The 24,054-nt window shown below is 34.1% G+C and overlaps 6 protein-coding genes across 10 annotated transcripts; 2 read left to right on the top strand and 4 right to left on the bottom strand.

Moving 5' to 3' along the window:
* Positions 1-6: 6 nt before the first annotated feature.
* Positions 7-1,024, top strand: LOC108563367 (anoctamin-5-like). The gene is made up of 5 exons (XM_017922027.1): positions 7-36; positions 88-252; positions 308-511; positions 562-814; positions 920-1,024. Exons 1-5 carry the CDS (start codon positions 28-30, stop codon positions 943-945), a joined length of 657 nt encoding a protein of 218 aa, XP_017777516.1. The 5' UTR covers positions 7-27; the 3' UTR covers positions 946-1,024.
* Positions 1,025-1,352: 328 nt separating this feature from the next.
* On the bottom strand, positions 1,353-4,189 carry LOC108563365 (anoctamin-5-like; the record flags this gene model as incomplete). 2 transcript variants are annotated; one of them, XM_017922025.1, is given in 9 exon segments in its annotated part: positions 1,353-1,548; positions 1,607-1,761; positions 1,823-2,055; positions 2,123-2,291; positions 2,390-2,550; positions 2,756-2,827; positions 2,956-3,328; positions 3,385-3,712; positions 4,047-4,189. In XM_017922025.1, coding segments are annotated over 8 exon segments (1,685 nt in total), but the record flags the coding sequence as incomplete, so codon positions are not given.
* Positions 4,190-4,520: 331 nt separating this feature from the next.
* Positions 4,521-13,046, bottom strand: LOC108563363 (mediator of RNA polymerase II transcription subunit 12). 3 transcript variants are annotated; one of them, XM_017922022.1, is made up of 20 exons: positions 12,692-13,046; positions 12,288-12,636; positions 11,675-12,232; positions 10,976-11,619; positions 10,769-10,921; positions 9,923-10,709; positions 9,524-9,863; positions 9,148-9,463; positions 8,736-9,088; positions 8,289-8,330; positions 7,591-7,852; positions 7,360-7,535; positions 6,753-7,302; positions 6,481-6,693; positions 6,184-6,417; positions 5,731-5,905; positions 5,462-5,671; positions 5,222-5,403; positions 4,842-5,169; positions 4,521-4,785 (listed from the first exon to the last, which is right to left on the bottom strand). In XM_017922022.1, exons 1-20 carry the CDS (start codon positions 12,884-12,886, stop codon positions 4,544-4,546), a joined length of 6,309 nt encoding a protein of 2,102 aa, XP_017777511.1. In that variant the 5' UTR covers positions 12,887-13,046; the 3' UTR covers positions 4,521-4,543. The 3 variants fall into 3 exon arrangements, with proteins under 3 accessions (XP_017777511.1, XP_017777512.1, XP_017777510.1); XM_017922021.1 differs by having other exon boundaries at positions 4,522-4,785; positions 5,459-5,671; XM_017922023.1 differs by lacking the exon at positions 8,289-8,330 and having other exon boundaries at positions 5,459-5,671.
* A 225-nt stretch (positions 13,047-13,271) lies between these two features.
* LOC108563364 (UPF0430 protein CG31712) lies at positions 13,272-15,858 on the top strand. Its single transcript, XM_017922024.1, has 4 exons — positions 13,272-13,637; positions 14,251-14,611; positions 15,437-15,520; positions 15,578-15,858. Exons 1-4 carry the CDS (start codon positions 13,489-13,491, stop codon positions 15,740-15,742), a joined length of 759 nt encoding a protein of 252 aa, XP_017777513.1. The 5' UTR covers positions 13,272-13,488; the 3' UTR covers positions 15,743-15,858.
* A 228-nt stretch (positions 15,859-16,086) lies between these two features.
* On the bottom strand, positions 16,087-17,557 carry LOC108563361 (tubulin glycylase 3A-like). The gene is made up of 4 exons (XM_017922018.1): positions 17,395-17,557; positions 17,246-17,336; positions 16,770-17,191; positions 16,087-16,712 (listed from the first exon to the last, which is right to left on the bottom strand). The coding sequence occupies exons 1-4, from the start codon at positions 17,555-17,557 to the stop codon at positions 16,087-16,089; spliced, it is 1,302 nt and encodes a 433-aa protein (XP_017777507.1).
* Positions 17,558-19,751: 2,194 nt separating this feature from the next.
* Positions 19,752-23,362, bottom strand: LOC108563362 (tubulin glycylase 3A-like). 2 transcript variants are annotated; one of them, XM_017922019.1, is made up of 9 exons: positions 23,284-23,362; positions 22,352-22,682; positions 22,071-22,288; positions 21,816-22,008; positions 21,236-21,754; positions 21,083-21,173; positions 20,813-21,027; positions 20,535-20,744; positions 19,752-20,481 (listed from the first exon to the last, which is right to left on the bottom strand). In XM_017922019.1, the coding sequence occupies exons 2-9, from the start codon at positions 22,620-22,622 to the stop codon at positions 19,769-19,771; spliced, it is 2,430 nt and encodes an 809-aa protein (XP_017777508.1). In that variant the 5' UTR covers positions 22,623-22,682; positions 23,284-23,362; the 3' UTR covers positions 19,752-19,768. The 2 variants fall into 2 exon arrangements, with proteins under 2 accessions (XP_017777508.1, XP_017777509.1); XM_017922020.1 differs by lacking the exon at positions 23,284-23,362 and having other exon boundaries at positions 22,352-22,735.
* Positions 23,363-24,054: the final 692 nt, after the last annotated feature.

Here is a 24,054-nt window from a genome sequence, read left to right as displayed (position 1 = left end):
GCTACGATACTAAGTTTTTCTGTGGTCATGTTATTAGTAAGATATAACTAATGTTAACTTACTCATCTTAATTTACAATTATTATAGGTTGTTTTGGCGGTGGCTACTGTTGTAGCAGTTGTCTTATATCGGATGTCCGTTCTTGCAGCTTTAAGCGTTTACCAAGATCGCGTAACGACGAGCGCAGCTTTGTTCTTCAGCACAAGTACAGCTGCATCTATAAATTTATGCTGCATTCTCGTGTTCAATTGGGTACAGAGATATAATTTATAATTCTATAACGATTTATTACATTACATTATTTTAGATTTACACATTCGTTGCCCAATATTTGACAGAAATGGAATTCCTGCGGACACAAACGGAATTCGACGATTCACTCACCTTAAAAATATATTTGTTACAATTTGTTAATCATTACGCATCAATCTTTTATATTGCGTTCTTCAAAGGAAAATTTATCGGATCACCTAGAAAGTATAACAAAATTTTTAAAAACAGACAAGAGGAGGTAATTAATTGAAAATAGACGTGCAATGCGATACTTACATTTATTTTCAGTGCGGACCTGAAGGTTGCTTGATGGAGCTTTGCATACAGTTAGCAATTATCATGATTGGCAAGCAAGCTATGAACACTGTTCTAGAAATGCTTTTCCCGCTATTTTACAAGAAATTGAACACGTGGAAAGTGAAGATTGGATTGCAGAAAGATCAGTCTCCAATAAATAAAGAGAAACAGCCTCAGTGGATCAAGGATTTCAAATTAGTCGAATGGGGGCCGCGAAGTCTGTTTCCTGAATATTTAGAGATGGGTAAGGAGTAACCTGTATATTAATTATTTACAGATAGCTATAAACGTATTATTTTTATATTAAGTTAAGGAAATTCTTATATTTTATTTGTTTTTAATTTTTTAGGTTACACCATGCCAGGTACAATTTAAATTCGGATAATATTGTTTAAATAGTCAATTTAAGTTATGTAATATACGTGTGTCTTGAGTCCGTCCTTGATTTTAACGAATAATTTTTATATGCAATTGACTTATGTTTTGCTTCTTTCTTTATTTATAGTGCTGCAGTATGGTTTTGTGACAATATTCGTTGCGGCATTTCCGCTCGCACCGTTCTTTGCATTGCTTAACAACATATTGGAGATGCGTTTGGATGCGCAAAAACTATTGACCTTTTATCGGAGACCAGTGACTCAAAGGGTTCGGGATATTGGAGTATGGTATAGGATACTGGACTCCATTGGAAAATTGTCTGTTGTAACTAATGTAAGAATCGAAACTACAATGTGCTTAAATTAAAAACTCAAATATTTTCAGGGTTTTATAATAGCTTTCACGGAAATTTCATTCTCCAAAATGGTACTTGAGGTTCCATCGTGTTTGTAACAATATTCACTTGCTTCTTTTTAATGTGCGATAGACGAGCCAAGTACTGAGGTCTTGGATGTTCCTCTTGCACATCGAACCCAGTAAGATCCCATCTATGTGTAATTTCGGCAGAATATCTCTTCCACATTTCCAAAAACAGTGTAGCTAAAGTAATAAATACAATTTATTTATTCTATTACAAAAAGCGCTTTTGTTTAGTTACCCCAGAAAGACATAAAAATAGCAAAAAACACAGTAGTGGGATTATCGAATAAGTACGTAATTCTAGCATGAACACACGTCTCGCTGAGATTCCAATACGAACACCAATTATCACAGAGTGGACACATACTTATTTGTGAGTTGCATATGTCTTCACTGAAATTATTATATTCTTGTGATTTTTTTCATTTATTTGCTAAACATGTAAAGGAATTACCTTGGTTTGTTGTCATACAGAGTAATCCAGGAGTATATAAAACAAGCTAAGCCAACAATTGAAGCAGATAATAACATGTGCGTGTAAAATCCCAACCAAGCAAAGTAAAGGGCAATTTTAACCCCAAAATAATCTCTAACGTAATCCAATGGTTGATAACGATACCATCTGCGTATAGCTGCCCATTCATTATATAATAAGTACCTCATTGAGCCTGGTTGTCTCAAATCGCCCTAAATAATATAAGCAAATATCATAAAATAAGCATATATAATAAGTTTTCAGTAAAAAAAAACGTACGTCATGTAAGGGATAAACAGCCGTATAAGTCTTTTCATTCAATAGTCTCTCTATACCAAAAGAAAAGTCATCGTCTGTTCTCTCACTAAACATTTTCCGATCCAATATAAATTGGACAATTCTCGAATGTATGGCTGGAGTAAAAAAACAGGGAGATTCAACATCAAATCTGTAACAATGCAGTAACATTATTCATATATTATTATTGATTTAAAAACAACAGAACTATAATTGAATGAACCAATTTTTCAAGTCAAATATACTTACAAGTACTCTCGGTCGCGGCTGTAAATTGCCGTAAAACGATGTCCTTTCTCAGGAAAATGTTCTCTATCAACTAAAATATATGACTTCAACTTTTGAAATTGTGAATTGAATCCGTCAATAATAAAATTCGTGTGATGGTGAACTTCTTGAAGTCCTGGTATCTAAAAAGTAAATGTAATCAGTAAGATCTAAAATATAAAGATTGAAATACTAAAATAACTAAAAGTTGATAGTTAAATGTTGGCTAATGAGACTAGTCCTATAAGTTATATAAGAGAAACAGTTCACACACAAAAATAAAGCGAATATGAAAGATCCCCAAAGAAAACCAAACTTGAGAAAACCAGGCAATTTTCTTTTAAATACCTTTTGCCGTAAATAATTTGCGGCATTATATAATCGTCTTTCCCTAAATTCCCTTGGTATAACACAAAGTTCCTGTTAAAATACACATTTAGATCAACTTAATCATATAATTGTTGTTGCAAATAAAATTATGACTGAATGTGAAAAAAAATAATAATAAAAAAAACAACGTCCATGAAAATTAAATATTGAAAACTCACCTCTTTCATTGGCATACGCAGTTTAAGAATCTCACTATACCTTCTTAATACTTCATTTGGAGCATGCACTTTAATGAAATTAAGTCCATTCTTTTCTGCTTCCTCATATTCCAATTGCAAACCTTCCTTAATGAGATTATCTTCAAATACTCTTCTTCTGATATAGGCGTTGGCACTTATGGCTTGTTCCTCCAGTTCATCCCAGACCAACATAAAGTCAACAGATCTGATACCATCAGAGAAGAATATTGTAGGTTTTGGACATTTAATATGTTTCACACAATTGCAATGTACATTTGAATTGTTTGCAGGATTTGTAAAACTTTCTTGAATAAATATTTTCAAGGCTGGTCTTTGAACTCCTGCAAAATCCCTAGAAAAGAAAATATTAATTTCATCTTCCAACAAAACTAACACCTTTGTACATACTTGTTGGTATCCATTTGCTCATCTAAATTGTCATCCTGGTATAAATTTATTTCTGAGATTGCTGCTATATCTGGATGCTTCTTAATGTTCCCATTACATTTAAACTCATAATTATCAAAATGTTTCAATTCATGGACTATTTCCTCCTCTCCATAACTAGGTGTAAATTTCTCATCATACAAATGATTTATGTAAACAGAACTAGGATCCTCATTGTCAACAGGTGATGGCATGTCCTGTAGTGTTTCTTCTTCGTCCAGTAGAGGTGCAGATGATTCTGCTGTACTTGTTTGTGTATTGCCATCTTCGAATGGTTCATCTGACATACCTTGACATTGTAAAATGTTAATAAAATGCACAGTCATAATAATAAGAAATTAAATATTTACTTAAAACATATACACTTCATCTATTACAGCAAAACACTTTTAAAATAAGTGCCTCAAATGGTTTTCTATTCTTATTAAATATTATCAACAGATGGAAGCAGTTATTTTACATTTAAGCACTAATTTTATTTACATATTTATCAAGAAAATGTAAAATTATAATTTATAGAAAAGGTGGACTAAAGCCAAAATAATCATCATATGAGACTACATATTAAAGGTTATAGAATGTAAGAGACATTGAAATATGTACGTATATTTAAATACACTTACCAATTACTTATAACACTATAAAATCTATTTCTTATAACTAAATTAACAATACACAATTTGCACTTAAATTGTTAAACAAAATCAGCTCATTCTGTTTTAATGTTACTGTTGATCACCGACACTGCACGTCATTGGCGCTACAGGTCATCGTCAGTCATCGTAACATTGTATCCAAGAATTTCCTGTTTATTTATAACTTAGGATGTAGATAACATAATCATATCGATTATAGCAAGATCATTGAAAACAAGATAAATTAAAAAATTGGTTGGACTAAATACTGAAATCTACATTAAGAAACAAAACTTATTAGTTTTAAAATATTTTTAATTATAAAATTCAGGATAGTTTTACATTGCACATATAAATACACACAATAAATTAAACAAAAAGTTAAAATGTCATATATTTATATTATCACAATTATATCAATAAATTGGGAAATATATTAAAATTATAAAATTAAAAACATTAAATAAATTATCATAAGTTATCTATTAACCCATATAAGGTGGTGGTTGATGAGGGTATTGGAGATTATTCATTTGTCTTAAGTTAGCAACAAGTTGACCCTGAGGGCCACCTTGTTGCAACTGCTGTTGCTGCTGCTGCTGCTGTTGTTGCTGCTGCTGTTGTTGTTGTTGCTGCTGCTGTTGTTGCTCCATAAATAATTGCTGTCGCATCCTTTGTTGCTGGAACTGATTCTGTTGCATGCTTACACCTGGTTGCATTCCAACATCTAAAATATTTTGATTAGTATTAAAACACCTATAACATATATTGACATATATTTACTTTGTTGACCTTGTCTCGAATATGGAGGCGCGGGACCACCCTGTCCACCGCTTACATTCCCCATGGTATTCATATTCATGGTTACGTTTGGTGCTTGTTGCAAATACGGTGGTCTTGTAGGAGCCGCTGCGTTTTGCGGTATACCACGGTAGTCAGGCTGAGGTCGTCTCGGACCTTGGTTGAAATTTTGTTGTTGGAACATTGCTGTGTTTTGAGCGCCCTGCATCATTTGTTGACCCGGTATCATATTCGCTGTTCCGTAATTTCCTGCGTATTGTTGATTCATGGTACTCTGCATATTGTTATATTGTTGCTGTGGAAATATACCCTACATATGTAGAATTAGTAATGAAGCAAACATATATAGTTTATAGAATTACTTGATTCTGCATGGCACTTGGATGAGGCTGTCGCAAAGTTTGTCGAAATCTTTGTATGTTCTGCGGATAACCAGCCTGGGGAACGGGTCCTGGTCCTTGAAACTGGTTCATTGGCAACCTTTGCCTCAACATATTTGATAAAGCTTGTTTGCAGTGTTGTTGAGGCCTTTCAAATCTATTAACTTTACCAAGCACATATTAGTTTCAAATTTTTGATTACCACTAAGCGATATTTACTACTGTTCGGAATCTGTTGTGGATAATATCCTTGTTGTGGTTGTTGCTGTTGTGGAGGCTGCTGCTGCTGTTGCTGCTGGGACTGATTGTACCATTGCTGTTGGTTGGGATTGCCGGCAAATTGCTGCTGCTGTTGTGGCATACCAGCACCTGCATAGCCCATATGTGGAATCTGAGGCGTTGGTCCTGGGACGCCTTGCATGCCGGCCATTCCTTAAAAAATATTTATAGTTTATAAAAAAAATTCTCTAATTTAAAGTATATCGACTTACCAGGCTGAGCTTGTCCCATAGGAGTTTGACCCATGCCCATGGTTGGTATTGGTACTTGTCCAGGCGTTCCTTTCTTCTTGATCTTCCTTTGGCCACGTCCGCGTCCTTTGCCGAGAGCTGCGGGGGACTGATCAACCGATGATGGAGTATCAGCCTTCAGGTCAAGCTCCTTTAGCTGTAGGTACACATGCTACATATGCTAAGCTACTAGCGAAAGATGTCTAATTGCCGTGGGTGCAATACAAACCCACTTTAGCAATTTTAATTGGATAGTTTTGGATTTAAATAATTAACGGCAAAATAATATTTAGAGTGATTACCGTGCATTCAGCCAAAACAAAACAATAACGTAAATGTACTTATAGGAAAATGTCCAATATGTATATAAGTGAACATATATTGCATAGGGATAAGCATTAAAAGCACATTGCTAATTAATAGAGAATCACTTACAGGTTTATCAGACACTGGTTCTAAATCTTCTTGCGGCAATGGCGGAGGCTCCAAATAATGCGATGCAGGTTTTTGTAAATTGTGAGTATGATACTTTAGTAAACGATGAGTATCCTCGCAAGGTAAAGGCCTCCTTTCCAAACGAACAGCTCCAAACCATGCCCATGAAAGTGGTGCGGGATTCTTCATGCCTTCCAGAACATCCCAAGAACTAACGCGTTGTTTGTCTGTTACCTAAAATAATTTAATATTAAAACGTCATATACGCTAAAACTAACTTATTTGCAAATGATATACCTGAAATCCATTTTTCTTGTCAATGCTATCAAAACTAATTTTGTTCCCTTTGTTATCGGTAATATAACCAGTTTGTTCTACTGCGATTACTTCAGTAGAAATTCTCGGTAATGGTAATAGCTGCCTAATATGTTGTAATGAAGCACTATGTCTTTCACCAATTTCTTTTTTCAACTTTTTTGTTAGATTTTGGTACATTTTCCTACCATCGTCCTTAAAAATATATGTTACAAAAATTAAAATAACATCAATTAATATTATAAAATATTTACCTGTGGGTCAGTAGCGAGAGCTGAATGTACCAGAGTAGCTAACATATCGATCACTGTTGTAAATAAATCACTATGCGTATGCAAGTCCACTAAACCATTCGTGACCAATTGCACAAGAAGCAGAGCCCAATCTGTAGTTACCGAAACACTACGCTGGAACACTTCAAACACACCTCCAACTAAAGAAAACCTTAACTGTAGACCATCGAGTGTCCTATCATTGTTACAGATATCAGTTAAATTGCCATCCCTAGCCAATGAAACCAATTGAGACAGCTGTTGATATAAACAAGAAAGCAAATATTCACGTTGGCCCTCCTCTTGATTTTTCAAACATGTTAACACTAAACTTAGGAATGGTTGGTGACTCAAAACACTCGAGTTTTCACCAGAGGATTTCCTATGTCTCTGGCCGTCTTTTACCCATCCGTTGTTGTCTAAAACTTGGCCAGCAACTTTTAAAACCCGTCCTTGGACCGCACTGGATAGTTTCGATATTAACGGTGCAACTAACCAAATTGAACCCGGTTGTTTTGATTTTAAATCACTTCTAAAACAAATCAAGTTAAATAGATGAAATTTAGAATAGTATTTCATATATTTATACTTTTTATCATCGGAGTTGGAAGAACTGCAACTTGAAGAATTCAATTGAAACACATCGATGGCGGCTTTAGCAACTGTTTCGAGCCATTGACTTAACTCCGGTGAATTTGGGTTGAATTGTTTAAACATTAATTGCAAATCAAGCCAAGACATACGCAAAGTCCACAACTCTAAATTCTGCACATAATACAATTATAACATATGAATACAAAATAAAAGTATAAATTCGTACTTCCAATATCCGGCTAATCATGCTCTTCTGGTCTAATTCATCAATCGCTGCACTAATGTCCGGGTAACAAATCATATGTAGAAGTCGCTGCGCTTGTGAATGGGATAACAATGGATCCAATAAATTATCATGATGGCAAAGATCCTCTGGATGACATAAACATCGTTCCAAGACCCACTGTTGTGAGCAAATCTCTCTTAATACGTGACAAGCAAAAGCAGATAACGATGCAGTACTTTCACTATTCCCATTGCTTGCTTGTCTAAATAAGAAAATTAAGTAACATTATTATTTATATAGACACAATTAACGCAAGCACTTAGTTATTTACATTTTTTATGATAGTGATGGAAATAGCCAAGAATTGTAAAAATAGTAAACGAAATTCAAAACAAAGATTGTTTTAAAGTAAAGTTAAATAATTACACCACATAAACTACAGCAATTCAGTGAAACATAAAAAAAAATACAAAATGAAATATCGTTTTAATCATTTTGTAGGTGCTTAATTTGTGCAAAACAATTAAAGCCAAAGCAAAATACAAACACAAAGGTCAGAAGAATAAATTTCCAGGGGAAAGAACAAATTATGAATTACTTCACACGATGCATCGTCAAACAATTTCCATACATAAAAAGAAAATAAGCTGACCCCCGTGCATACACTTAAAATATGTAAATTATGTGCATCGACAAACCTATGGGTCGTCCTCGAGCCGCAGATATCCATATCAATCACCCTAATACAAAAGAAACATACAATTGTATACCAGTCATATTCACTGATGTCGGCGATTCAAATATGGTAGCTTATTCTGTATACCTTTCCAGGAAATCAATTTATATAGATAATAATTAGGAACAGATTAATTCTAGAATATATTTTGCAAATATATGATTAAATTTAAATGTTATTATCAATTGTTAGAATGTTATGTGTAATTATATAAAAATATAAATTTAACAATAATGGTAGTTTATAGTAGCTGCTGAATTCATATTAAACCATAAGAGGCTACATTATGTAACTGATAATAATTACATAGTATTAGATCTGAATATCATCAGCTATTAATAAGTATATTTCTTTACTTTAAAGTCGAATTTGTGTCATTAATTCGTTAACATTAATTAGTTGTACTTACGCTAAATCAACAGCAGGCCCATCACCGGTTCCAATTAAATCGCTGGTTCCCAATATATGCGAAATGCTTAATTCTGTTCCTTCCTTAGCTGTCGCATCACCTACTACCAAAACCGCCTTCAAGACGGCCAAAACAGGCCCGACATGGATATTCCTGTGGGCGGCAGCTAATAGATGCCTATCGCAACTAAGTCTCACCCCTAAAGGAGGTCTGGGTGCAGTCAAAGGTGGGGATCCCACGGAATATAGACCAGGTTGAGGGCCCTCAGCAGTGCGGAAGAGACGTAGCAACAAATGGCATGTAAGACGCATACCACCTTCAGCAGCACCTCCTCCATTGTCTAATGACTTAACCTAATAAACGAACAAATTTTAGGATATACAAACTACTATCCAAATATAAGTACTCGTACCTTCAGCAAACTCGGCAGGGCAACTCGGGCTACGAAATCCTCCAATGAAAAACAATGCCGTGCTATTAAAATACATGTGAAAACAGCCAGTGCATTGTGTATACTGGCATCTTGTATATCTAAGTGGGTATGTAAATCTGTATAATATCCTGGATGTGACATAGGACAGCATAGTGCTAAGAGCGCACCTAACCACTCCGAAGCCAGGTTGTTTGAGCATGCAGTCATTTCAGCACATATTATGGCTAAATCATTTAAACGCTCATTGTCATTTTCTCTGCATACATAAATAATTGCATTGCTAACAAAAGAGTATCTAAAATTAAACTCATAGTTAAATAATATTTAGAAACATATTTGTGTAAGATATTAATACCTATTGTTTCCATTTTCACTCAATTGTCTGGCCCAAGAACTCTCAATTCTACCACCTCTTCTTGGATTTGTGAATACTTCCTGCATAAACTGTGGGTTGTAGCTATATGTACTAGGCATTGGTTGTAAGGCTGAGTACAAGGCTTGTCGTATTTTTGGATAAGCGTTTCCAAACGGTTCTACTGTATGGGGCTTTGATTTCAATAGACTGCACGAAGAGTACAAGTCATATAAATGTGCCAGAATACATCTTTCAGCTGAACTGCAATCGCCTGGATTGGAAACATGCTTGACGACTCGACATAAGCCTTCGAAAACAGCAGATGTTTGATCCGGAGATACTAGAAATGTTGAAAAACTAATGAATAACAGAACTAAAATATAAATATAAGTAACATACATAGCAGACAACAATGATATCTCCGTAATACTCCAACAACGTAAAGGCTTAAACTGGTCGTGTAGTTCCTCATAAGAACGGAATTTTTGGATATGAGTTGAGCTTCTACTTCAGGGAGCTCCTTCAATATTTGTATACACACATCAATTAAACCGTATATGTTTAAAGCCAATTCCATTAGATCGAACAGGAATGCAACGTGCTCTTGCACTGGTAAATAATTCGAGTTTCCAGTGGCAAATGAGTTTAACATCTCGATTACAGTTACACTGCATTGCCATGTAACAACATGTTGGTCAAAGTAGCTTAAACTTTGGCATTTTTGTGTGGTTGCTTCAAAGTTAAATTCGTTTCTGGAATGCTTTTTCACTTTACCTCCTTCAGCCACATCAACACTAAACTTCTTTGAAAACAATTTGCAAATCTCTTTTGACATCTTTTTAACAGTATGACGAGCTTCATCGCGAACTTTGCCAACACCGTAAAGTAAAACATGCCTCTGATTGCAATCGTGTTGACTATATGGGTCATCTTGGCATAATGGAAAATGAGTAGTATACAGAAAATGTCTTGATGGTTTAACTTTATGATCTGCATGATCAGTTTCCATGGCAACGGCATCCATAGTTGTGGGAATAACGTGCGGATGATGACTGTGATCATGATCTTTTGGACTGTCTGGAATGTCCATTGAATTTTGTTTGTTTGTTTCATTTATATCTTGCAGAATTTTATCTAAATCCGCATCAATCTTTGAATCGTCATAATCCATTGGATGAGAATGATCCTAAAATAAATAATATTAGTTATTATCAATCTTATTGGTTTTTCGTAATATTTGAGTACCTCCAATTTCGTATGCGATAATTCTGATGCTTCCTCGTGACCAAGTAAATCACCTCTTGAAATTAGCGTGCACATATAAGCGTCGTGAGAAAATACATCGCGTCGTATTAATTCAGCGAATAAATGTACTAAATTTGTAAAAGCCATTTTTTTCTAAAAATAATAGGTTGCTATTGGATCTCATGAATAAGGTTCATTTTATGTTACCTGTGAAGAATCGTCTGGAGAAGGTACTGGAGCATCAGAATCTAGAAACTTCATAAGCAAACTTTGGAACATTGGAGGTCCTCCTGGAATGCTACTATTACTATCTTTGTCGTCAGTTTCCTTTGAATCTTGATCCATGGAATTTGATGTGTCCGATTGCCTTTTATCCAATAATGCAGCGACGGCAAGCGCTCTATGTTCACCAGCACGCTCTGGAGATACAGCCCATTCGCATAGCAACTTTACTACAGAATCTTCGTTTTCGTTGTTACTAAACACTTTACTATACAAAGTATCAAGAGAATTAGTAGTATCCATTCGGTCAAATCGGTGCCTATCTAAAGCATCCAAAGCCGCCAGTACACGCGTCGTTATTGTTCCAGCCGAACACTGCTGCCACTTATCCATGCACCATCTACTTTCTGCTCTTTTACTGCGTTCCCTTATATTAGATTCCATCTGTCTCAGTTGTTTCCTATAAGATATCATATCACAGCGTGCCGGCAGAGGAAGAATAGATGGAGCGATAGGAAGCAAATCTAATGCAGAACCATTCCAAATAGTGCCAATACCAGCTCCACACCATACAAGAGCTGTTGGGCATTCTAATGATATAGTTTGAATAATACAACTTAATTGAAGAACTGCAAAAATAATATGAAAATAAGTTATAAACAACAAAAATAACAAATAACCCACCAATATCCCTGTGATGTGGACAATTCTGATATTCTAATAATGTGGTCTGTAATGGATTAATTGCTGTAATCTCTTTCTTCTCTCCCTTTTCATTTTCTTTCAATGTTGCTGTTTCTGTCTTAATATTCTCGCTCTGTGGAGATGTAATTAGATTTGTTTCTGCAACAGTATTCAACATGTAGCCCAACTTTTTACAACACAGATACGCTAAGCGACGACAGAGCAACTCGGATTGAACAAATTCATCTAAATATTGTAAACCAAGTGGGAGAAACAATCTCAACATGCCATCATCTGCTGGTTGAGATCTCATCTTTTCAAGAAGTTCAATAATCCAATTGAGCAACTCTTGTCGATCAATTAAACCATCTTCTGACATGTATTTAAGAAGTTGAATGCAATAATTCCACAACTTCATTGCTAATTTCTGTTCACTTTCACTAATAGTTGCACTATTTGCAACTGGTGTTGTACTGGCAGTTTTCTCTGCTTGTGAATAATGCTCTTGCAACTTAGGTATTTGATCCTTTAGGAATTTCAATAATGTTACAGTCCATTCTAAAAATGCAATTAATAATAATTAACATATAGAAATATGCTAAAGGAAACTCACCAGTGGTAGAGTCAGGTAGCTGTCTTTTCTTGATTTTTATTTCTGATACAGCAACAGTATATGCAGAACTAAGTTTTATAAACCAAGCAGCTCTCATCATTGGTACTTGGTGTTCACAAAGCATCAAAAAAATCTCATCTTTTTTATTAAAGTTTGGAGCTTTCTTTGACAATGTTGTCAATGGTTTATTTCCAGCCAAATCTTTAAACCAAGTTTCTATTGCATTTTTAGTTCTGATTGTGGCTGGCCAAAAGTTATCCTTGGGATTAATTTGTTTCTTCCTCCCTGAATCTGGTAATGTACTAAGTTCTTCTTTTTTTAAGATAATACCATTGAAATATGCTCCGACCTGCAAGCAATTATTTATTATAAAGAGATGCCAAGTAATTTTGTATTATAATTACTTTTGCTGCAGTCAAGTTGCAATTACGAGCTGTACCAAATTCATCATTCAGGTGGTTCATTATTGGAAATCCATGCTTAACATTAACACTGGTCAATTCATCTTCTTTCTGCTTGGGTTCCTGAGGATAAACATCTGGGGGCCCAATCCTAGGCTTCTTCAGAGGCCTCTTCTCATATAGATGACTGCAAGACATTTTGTTGAAATGTTTACAACTCAGTCAAATATTCTTAAAATATTAATGTTAATTTATATTGTCAGACATTGTTGCGCTTTTATGGTTTGTTATATACAAAATTATAACACTGTAACACCGCCACCACCACTAATAAAAACTGAAATCAACTGAAATTGTTATGTCAACATACATACTACCAACATACGAAAATTGTCACTATGTTATTTTAGGATTATTGTGAAAACCAAAGTAATAATAAAAGGTCACATATATCAGTCTTCTAATTATATTGTTGAGATTATCAAAAAATTGTAGATTGTTAGAGTGTTTCTATATTTCAATTGCAGTTGTAAAAAAACTACTACAAAAATATATGTTGGTCATTCTGATTTAATAACCAAACTTTCCATGTTTCCAAGCACAATCTGTGAATATGTCTGAATTAGTGAATGTGCTTTAATCTGCTTCTGTCTGCGATGTAATATCAGCCATGATATATCGAGAAAAATTGTATTGCGTCAATTGTTAAATTGATATTTAAATAGTGAATTTGGTGCATATAGTTGTGATCGTTGTGAATACTAGACATTGGATTATAAATTGAAAAGTATAAATACATAATGGGTCGTTCGAGGTCGCGTAGCAAATCTCCTAGAAAACACCATAAAAGTAAACATCACAAAAGAAGTAAATCCAGGGATAGATCAGAAAGAAGTTCCAGCAAAAGTTACAAATCTGAAAAGACTAAAGAGCGAAGTTCTAAAGCTAGGTACATATCATTTTTATATTAACAATGTAAATAATCTATAAATACATATACACATGTACATATATACATATGTGTGTATGTGTGTGTATACATATAAATGAATGATTTATATTACATTAAACTACAATTGAAATAGATTAGATTGTATTATATGTTATTAAGACAAATTTTGTTTGAAAAATCTAATTTATGATCATACATTTTTATTTTATTTAATCTAATCTGGACAATTACCTTATACACTATTCAAAGGAACATTTATATTTTCAATTTATTAGATAACATAAGTCATATGATATTGCCATGAAACTCCTATTACAGTAGTAATTAACATTAATTTAGCTATATCAATCTAATTATTTGATGACAGTATTATTTAAAGTGAATGATATTTACTTAAGTTTCAACAAGTAATTAATGATATATTACATACAATTTAACTATGTTATCAATTGCTTAATTCCAATTGGTGTCTGAAATATAAATGTAATCATATAAACAATTTTCTCAATACCTATTTTACACAATTGAATATGTACTCAAATAAAAAATTGTATTTGTGTGTAGAGGAACATTGAATTATACTATAATTGTATTTGTTGTTTTGTTACAGAAAAAGGTCACATTCAGTGTCTTCAGCTTCAAGTAGTGATGGATCAGTTGATTTAACAAAAACCAAGATTCATAAGAAATCGAGGACTAGAAAAATGGACGAAGTGGAGCGCTTAGCAGAAATGGAACGACAGAGGCGGCAACGCGAAGCTGAACAGAGGCAGGTTGAAGAAGGAGCGGCGAAGAGAATTGAAGAACTAGTTAATAAAAGAGTAGAAGAAGAGTTAGAGAAACGGAAAGACGAAATAGAACGAGAAGTGGCGAAACGCGTGGAAGAGGCTAAAAAGATAATGGAGAAACAAATGATGGAAGAAATGGAAAGGCGGCGCGAGATGCAAATTATGGAAGAGAAAAACAGAGAGGTAAGCGCCATTTTGCGAAAGGCAGCAATAAAACAATGTCGTTTCTATTTCCAATTACAGCTATTATAATAAAAGAGAGTGATGATAGATTTATTTATTTTTTTATAGAGAATTGTTTATTTATATTTCTGTTATTTATTTTTTTGATTTACATGTATTATTATTATTATTTTGAAACCGAGTATTGCATTTTGAATAAAAAAATCGCATCAGATATTTAAATGAACAGTTTCAAGTGTTTTAAATATCCGGTGTACGTTTATTACGAAAACACAAAAGAAAGAAAACATAGAAAATATGCAATCCACAAAACTAGTTCTTTTCGATGCCGTCGTGTTTTTGCATACACCCCATTTGGTCTTAAAGATCTATATTAACAAATCGTTTGCCACTTGGCTAATATAGCTATTAAGGTAAAGAGTCACAGGATTTGAGCAGATGAGACGAGTCAAGAAATACAGATTATATAGACTGCTTGTCGAGATGGGACGCAGCCCCTCAACTTTCAGGTATTATCTACCTTTTATATTTTATTTTAAAATAAATATATAAGAAAATTACATTATTTATCATACACAAAAGTTTTTATTTTACTTTTACTTTTATTTGGTTATTAATTTACAGGGTGTTTTTTTTGTGTATTTGAAAAACCTATGATCGGTGCCGAGCGACTGTGATTTGTATGAATGAAGTCTTTTGTCGTCGATATTTCCTTCCTTTAATTAATAAGTTAGGGGTGTGATAGAGAGTGTAGTATGTTTATACTTGAAAGGCATCGATCATGCGTATAGTGTATTCCCAAGTTCACGCTTTTAATGTTTATAGGAGGAGGAGCGACGAAAAAGAGAAGAATTGGAGCAAATTATGGCGGAAAACAATAAGAAGATAGAAGAAGCCCAAAGAAAATTGGTATGTTGAACTATACACATTACTTATATTGTACAAGGTATAACACGATTTCGTTAGGCTGAAGAAAGGTTAGCCATGATTGAAGAACAACGAAAAATGGAGGAGGAAAGGCAAAAGCTGCGAAGGGAGCAAGAGAAACGCATGAAAGAAGAACAGAAGAAAATACTAGGAAAAAACAATTCGCGACCAAAACTTTCTTTTTCTTTGAAATCGGTGCTTTAGTGTATTCTGTGCTCAAAATCAGATTGACGAAAAGTGAAGTGAATAATGTTGTATCATTATATACATTTTTAATTATAAGCTCAGGTGTAAATATTTTTTTAAGCCATTTGATTTGTTTTTATATATATATATATACATATACATAGAAATTGCGTATCGTTCAAAGAATTATTAATAATTTCATGAGTAAGTATGAGTGCTATTTTTTTTCTGGGGGATGCCAGTGAGTTGTAATTTTCTTTGTCTGTAGCAATTTTTGCAATGTTTCATTCAATAAATTAAATGGTTATTGGTAATAATATTTTTTTAATTCTACATCCTACATCAATCAAGATACATTTTTATTAAGTTGCAGGATAGTTGAATGCTTCAATCATATTCATGATATTAGAAAATATTGATGTAGAGGGTTCTTTTTCCTTGCTTTTATTTTCTAAAGAACCAATTGCCTCCTTAATTTTATTACTGTTTGTTCTTAATAGAGATTCCGATGCTTTCGGTAAACAAATTTGGTTGACACTAGCTCTCTTCCCGCCTTTCTCATTGAATTTGAAGATTTCTTGAATTTCTTTCATGTTGCGCTTAATCTTTTCCATATCCTCGCAGCATTCAAAACTTTCCATATCCATTTCACCAGCCGCATTCGGCTCACGAAGACGTCGTCGTCTCTCTTTTTCTTTCTCAACCAATGCTAATAATTGTTTTAATGTATTCTTCATCTCTTTTCCTATATATTTCATATAATCTGTCGTTTTAATAATATTTATGCTATCTCCTGAACGATCACTCGTCGTATTGATTGGCATGTTCTGTTCTTGTTCAGGTGTTAGAAAGTAATTTGCATCAATGGGTTGTCCTTTTATTTGCAATACTGAATCATCTACAGGAGGCAGGGTCATCACCTTCTCTTTATAAAGTAATTCGAAATTACCCGTAGGTGCTTTAGGGTTTCGAGCATGATCAATAACAACTGTAAACAGTAACAGAGAGTCAGTATTAATGATTATTAATTATCAACATTTCGAACCTTTGATAACATCTTCTAATACAGCTGGACATAGTTTTGACGTAACTGCAGTGCTCGGGTTTAATGCTGGCTTTGAGTTAATTTCTATAAGCCAAGGTATGAAATCTTCGGTGATCATGAAATCTGCTCCGTGCAACTCGAAGGCTTTCGATGTCCGATATATTTGATCTTGAGTTGCCAATACTGCTGCTGTGATACACTCTTTAATTCCTGGGAATATAATGTCATCGTAGACATGAGGATAACCCAGATTAGTGAGATGTTCTTTAAACTCTCGCAGAAACCACATGTTGTGGGCCGGCAAACCAGGATCTCTATTACCGTTGTGATATTTTGACTGCACAGAATTATTTGTTAAATGAATAGATTCGTGCAACTTCCGTAAATTGTACGTTTGCGAGCTGAAGCGCAAATAGCATTCCCTGAAAGAGTGTACATTATTAGGATATATTGTGAAAAAAAGCTTCTGGACAAACTTGTATATCCAAATTGTTAACGGCATTGTTGAACTTATAAGAAACCATTGTCGAATATCAAATTTGGTATGGTGTATCAGTAAAGGACGTTCTAAAATGAGAAAAATACATGCAATGAATGATTCGAGGAATAATTGAAAATATAATACCAATATATTTCTGGATTACGTAGCTATTGTTTTTGTGCTCTTTCAACACTTTCAAAACATATTGCAATGTCCGACAAAAGTATATCCCGACACCACGAGATCCATAACTAGGCTTTAAAATCCAAATATTCATGTAGCCATCCATATCAACGCAAGGCCACATTTTCCTTAATTTATTTAACATCGTTTTTGATTTGTGTACCAAAGACAGTTCAGTTTCTAAAGAAGTATCTTGGAAATGATTACCCACGTGAACCACCTTGTAAAAAGAATCCAGGAATTCTTGCCATTCATGTGGTATGGCTGGTCGGATTTCTTTATCAATATCCTCGTGTCGCAATTTCTGCGCAAATTTGGCGCATTCTTGCAACGCAAAATGGAAGTACCTAATAGGTATTTTACCGCAGTTTGAAATCAATTTAGATTTTTTTGAATCGTGAGTGATTACAATCCACTTTAAAAACGACATTGCTGCTGTAACTTTGAAATCTTCGATAAACTCATCTGGATCACCATTATTGATCAGACAATAAGAACGGGGTACCCTCAAGTAAGCTATTCCTGGATTATTGTACCAATAAGCACTCTTAATGCATTCACATAATCCTTGTTTGTTGGCATAATTAAATCTATTTTTACTAATAAAATTGACTAATGCGTTTTTAACGTGCTCGGAATTATTTCTGTAGGTTTCTCTGTTTAAATCCCAATATAGGGCAAGTGGAGTGTTACCAATAAATTTCGATTGAATCACTTGCCGATAAACATGTCCAAATTCCTTATCTTTAAGGCCTACAGATAATTCAGGAATCGAAAGCAATTGCAGTCGTCGTACCAATGCGTTATCGCAATTATTCGGTGTAAATGCATTATTAAGTTTTTCGATCCATCCTCTAGATATTAAAGCATTGCGGATGCTATAATAATTACCGCAAATTGAAAAGGTTTTTCGTTGCTTTATCGCTTCATCAACTCTTTCTCGTATCATTTGAACTTCGTCTTTTGTTGCTCCATGCGAAATTGTTGGAACTGTGGATGGTTTTCTAAAATTCATAGATGTTGATTTGGCCATAGTTACGCTGGCAGATTTAGCTGTTATCGGTAAATTATTAACATATGTGCTCGTCATTTGATTCTGTACTAAGGGTTTGTTGATTACAATAGTATGCATAGGACATGATCTACTTGGATTGTAGTATTGGGGTGTCAAGTTAGATGGTTTGGAAATGTTTAACTGATTTGTTGCATGCTTTTGCCAGCTATCTACATTTGATGTGTTGATTGTTTTTTTGAAGGTACTGTTGATTGGTGGAGCTGTTTTCGTCTTTGCAGCGGCGTTTTTAGTACTTTTGTTTGATAAAGATGATGTTTTGGTTGAAGCAACATTATTTTTACTGAAATTACGCATGTTCGTACGCTGATTCTGTATCATCTCTATAAGTTTCTCTTTCAAAATTGCATTACTCTTGTTACTCCACTCTTGGATATATGCTAACGTTTTATCCGTTCCCGGTTTTCCACAAGTCCGGCCACTGGCAATTTCTGGCTTAGGAATTGCAGACTCTATTGCATTATAATCTTTATGCAGTTTCTCCAAAATATTGGTTAATTTCGACGTGAAAAGATCCTTGTCTAACGGTGTTTTTGGTTTGATGTTCGATGTAACAGACGGCTTTGGTGTGGATGGTTTACTCTTCGGTAATAATTGATTCTTCTTAGGATCCTTCGTCGTATCAACTGCCTTTATTTCCATTAATTTTAACACTGGTGAATTTGAATTCAGCTTCTTCGAAATTATATTATCGCTTTTGTGCTTCTGCTTAAATTGATTTCTTCGTCTCGTATTTGCTTGTGCATCTGCAGAATATCTTGTCTTCATTGGGATTATATCCTGTTTCGTTTTTCCTTTAATTTCAATGATGACGTTATCTTTTTGGGATCTCTTCGACTTATCGCCCTTAAACGAAAGATATGAAGATAAAAACAAGCTACTATTTTATAAAGCACTTACACTCTTCACTCCCTTCGCAGCATGTACTTTTAATACTTGCACGTTCTATAATTTGATTCTTGTAATCAACGTTTTTTTTTCAAATTGAGTAATACCAAAGGTACAATTAATACTTACTTCTGATTTATAGCTGTTAGGTTCTCCAATTTTCTCCATCTATTGAAACTGATATATCACAAGAATTTTGAAGTCAATAATGCAAAAAAGTAATGTTGATGATTTATACAGGCGATTTTGATTGATACTATGACATATGATGGGTATAAAGAAAACTTGATTTAAAATGATTTTGTTATTCATTTATTTATTTATTCTTAAAAAGTAATCGATGACAATCATTGTGGATGTAACGGATAAAGCTAATCATTTCAAGCGGAAAACACTTTTACTAGCTGTGCTAAAAGTTAAAGAACGCAATGTGGACGGAGCCAAAAGAGAATCGCCATTTACTCGAGAAATTAATTTATTTTTCCCCTTCAGTATACTCACATTATCTATCCAAAAATCTTGATGAGGTTTTGGATCAAAAGATAATTCTCTTCTGCTTACGCTGCAATTATTTCTTACCATCTTTGATGACAAAGTTTGTGCTGTCTTGTAATTTTCTCTTACGTTTCCCTTTGTTCTAATGGAATTACTTTCATTAATTTCAATTGGAGGAATTGTTTGATACCTCGGTACCCTACTGTCTGATTTATTTGCCGGTTTCTTACGTTCAATTTTCACCGGAACGGCAACTTCGAAACCGGGTTCGCAGTCACTCTCCTGGCCAGCATGCCTTTTCAATTCTACCATCAAATCTTCGATAACCGGGCCAGTATACTTTTTCACCACTTCTTTCATTACAGGTTCCGGCAATGTCAAAGCCATATCCGGTGGACTTAGCTTTGCGGATCTATTCGATTTCGTTTTATTTGATTCGCTGTCCTTCCTTATAGTTTTCCTTTTGAATACCTTTCTTCCTCTAACTGTTAGACTCATACCTAGATAAGCGGGGGCTCTAGGTAGATTTTGTTTGTATATCATCTCGAATAATCCAGTTTCGCAATTTGGATCCCTACGCTTATCAATTACCACTGAAATCAACAACATTTTATGATTTGAACATTAAGAAAGATTCATTTCATACCTTTTACTATATCTTCCAAACATTGCGGACACATTTTTGCAGTGATACTGGTAGAGGAGGAAAGATCTGGACTAGAGTTTATCTCCAACAACCATGGCTTAAAATCTTCTGCCAAAATGAAGTCCGCTCCATATAATTCGAAAGTATTTGGTCTTCTGTCCATGGTCTCTTGACAAGCCAACATCGATCCAATTATGCTCTCTTTCATCCCTAATAATAATAAAAACAACAACAACTAATATAAGTAATTGCATTGCGTGCAAAACAACAACAAACACCTGGAAATATCACAGCGTCCCACTTATTTTCGTGTCCAATGCTATTCAAGTATGTTTTGAATGTATGGCAGTCCCACATATTTTCATCTGGCAGTGCTTTGTTTCTATCCTGTTTATTTTTGTATTTACATTGCACGGCGTGATTAGTTAAATGAAGTGATTCGTGAAAATTCTCCAAACTGAAGTTTTGAGAACTGAATCGCAAGTAACTCTCCCTGTTTGCAATTGAATCAAATAAATTAACTCATTTTATAGTTTGCATATTACTACCTGTACATCCAGATCATCAAAGGTTGGACGCTCGTAATTAAAAACCATTGCCTAATATCGAATTTAGTTTCATAAATAATTAATGGTTTTTCTACAATACAAAATAAAAGTGATATATATATTAGTATATATTTGGGTATACATTTTGCATACCAATATATTTTTGAACCACGTATTTCAACTTCAGGTCCATAATTTTAGCGACATCCTTTACGTCTTTGATCAATTGGATGCCTCGGCCTCTGCATTTATTGCCCGGTTTCATTATCCAAATATTCTTCATTCCATCTAAATCTAGTTGAGGCCAGAATGGATCAATTTTCTTTAAAACGCTTTTTGATGCAGCTATAAGTTCATCCAGATTGTACTCCTTCGATTCGAGAAATACATTATTTTCGTGAATGATCAGTTTGAAATGTTTGAGAAATTGGTCCCATTGTTCGTCGAGCACGGGCGTGGCTTCACGGTCGATGTCCAAATGCTTACGAAAATCTATGTAGTCATTAAGTCTCGCAATGGCAAACTTGAAAGAGCCATAAGGTATTTGCCCTTCGGGAGATTGAATTACGTACTTGTCTTCAGTTTCGTATTTATGTATTATAAACTTAAGTAGACTGGTACAAGCGGTTATGCGAAAATCTTCAATAAAATTATTGTAATGATCTGGAAAACCTGATCAAACAGAAATACCGTTTGATTAAAGCGTAATTGAAATGAATTGGAGGGATGTTACCTAGCACGTAACATCGGGGGAAATTGACTTGAGCTATTCCGGGTTCATTATGCCAATACATCTGCTGCAACAACAGACATAAACCTTCTTTCGACGTGAATAACGACCGGCTGAATCTATTTATTAACTTATGGCAGTTTATTCTTAAGTGCGTATCGTGTTGATCTTTCCTGGTATTCCAATAAAAGTCTACCTAAAATATTATGGTATTATTATCTGAAGCGATATTAAAGATATTTCTGATGTTTTAACTACATCGTGAAATTGCAACAATCTCGACATGATAGTTCTTTCACATTTCGCTATGTGAGCAGATGGACTCTCCCAAGATTGTCTTGTTGGTAAATTACTGCATAGGTCATCCAAACAATTCGAGGGATTAACAACGTTTCCTGGTTTCGTCGATTTAGCAAGTTCGTACTTTTCGACCCAATTACGTTTCAGGAAACAACGTCTAAGTGTCTGCCACCCCCCTTAAACATATTGAATTACAAATATCGTAATTAATTCAACCATTAATATTCATGTAATAGTACCTTTGATTGTGAATATCCTATGATCTCGGATGGCATCATCGACCAGACGTTTCAAGTATGTTAGACGTTCAGATGTAATGGCACATTTGTTTTCCGTTGGCAAATGCTGGTCTTCCGTATTGCTTTTTGTGTTATTGAATTCTACAGCAACGGCCCCCATGCCCAAAACGGATACAGCCATGGTCGTGGTGTTAGAGCGAAGTTGATGACGGTGAAGGTTCGTTATGACACAGTTTCTGGGCAACGGCATTAATCTCAGATCTGTACCCATATTTTTCCGACCGGCTTCCAATCTTCTGCCCAATGTACATCATTCGGAAACGGCTTCAGGCTGACGAGGAAATTTTTTAATGTGACCAAAGTATTCGAACAACAACGAGAACATAAATTTGGACGCACATTAACATCACGAATTTACATTACAAAAAAAAAATACTCTGACAAATGCCAATCAATAATTATTACTCCGTAATTATTTTAATTCAACGTCAACATTTGATAATCATTCTTATTACACATACTTAATATATTTAAACTCAATTGTAGTGATTGGTATTAACTTTAACACATTTCTGTAGTTTCATTCATTTTCAACACTTGAAAAAACAATGTTTTCACATTTTAGTTATTTTTTCCGAAACTATAATAGATTGAATAGATCCAAAAGATATTAGTGATTTTCTCTAAACTACATCAGGGTGCACAGTAGGGCAATTAAGCAATGTTCACACAATTTTAGAAGTTAGAAGTGTTCAGCTAACTAATTTAATTATCAATTATCCAGTATTCTTTCTTTAAATTCCTTCTTGAAAATGTTACAATATATACAAATCTATAGGAAAGTTACGTTTTTAATTTATTTTTTTATTTTCAACATTATTTACTAACAATAAGTAAGCTAAATTATCTACTATATTGCAATGTATATTTACCAATTCATTTCGAATATGAACATAAACTTTTTTGTAGCAAAACGCGTATGCTACCAGTTTACATATGTAAGCAGTTGCGTTAGGTCTTGCAGCGCAACAATCTACAACTGAGACTATCGACGCAGAGTATTAACCTATTTATGGACGATCTAGGTCTCAGCTCCTGTTACCAACAGGTACAAAGGAAATAGGTACATTGTGTACATAATTAAATTAAGGGCACACGGAATGATTGTTAGCGCATTCGTGTTTTCCGTAATTAATTTCCACTGCAAATTAATAAAATTATAAAAGTCATGTTAAAAGAGGATATGAAACTAATAATTTTATATAAAATACCAATATTATACATAAATGAGCCGTAAAACATAATTGTAACTTATTATATTATGATAAATATTACATAACAATAGCTTACGTACAAAGCGTATTTTGTTTCTTCGTGAATTAAATTAGCGGACCAAAAGAATATTTTTTAAATATTTAGATCTAGTTTTTACTGAGAATTAAAATATACACGCAAATCGTATCTAAATCACTCACTTTTTCAAATATTCGTTATTTGAACTATATTCAAACAATAGTTTCAGTAATGGCATATTAATTCAGCTGAAATCAATTATATTTATCTCTTTTATATATATTCCGAAAGTCCAAAAATTGGACAACATTAGAAAAATTTGATTTTAATTCCCTGCGTAGAGTAAACCGGTAAAACCACTTAAACGTTTACTGGTCGAATAGTTGACAAGCTTATGAATCTGTGAATTA

Source organism: Nicrophorus vespilloides, unplaced genomic scaffold (genome assembly GCF_001412225.1).
Source record: "Nicrophorus vespilloides isolate i.1.1-1 unplaced genomic scaffold, Nicve_v1.0, whole genome shotgun sequence".
In the NCBI taxonomy this organism is placed as follows: Eukaryota; Metazoa; Arthropoda; class Insecta; order Coleoptera; family Silphidae; genus Nicrophorus; species Nicrophorus vespilloides.
Note: the sequence above shows the minus strand (reverse complement) of the source record. Positions and strands in the feature narration are given on the sequence as shown.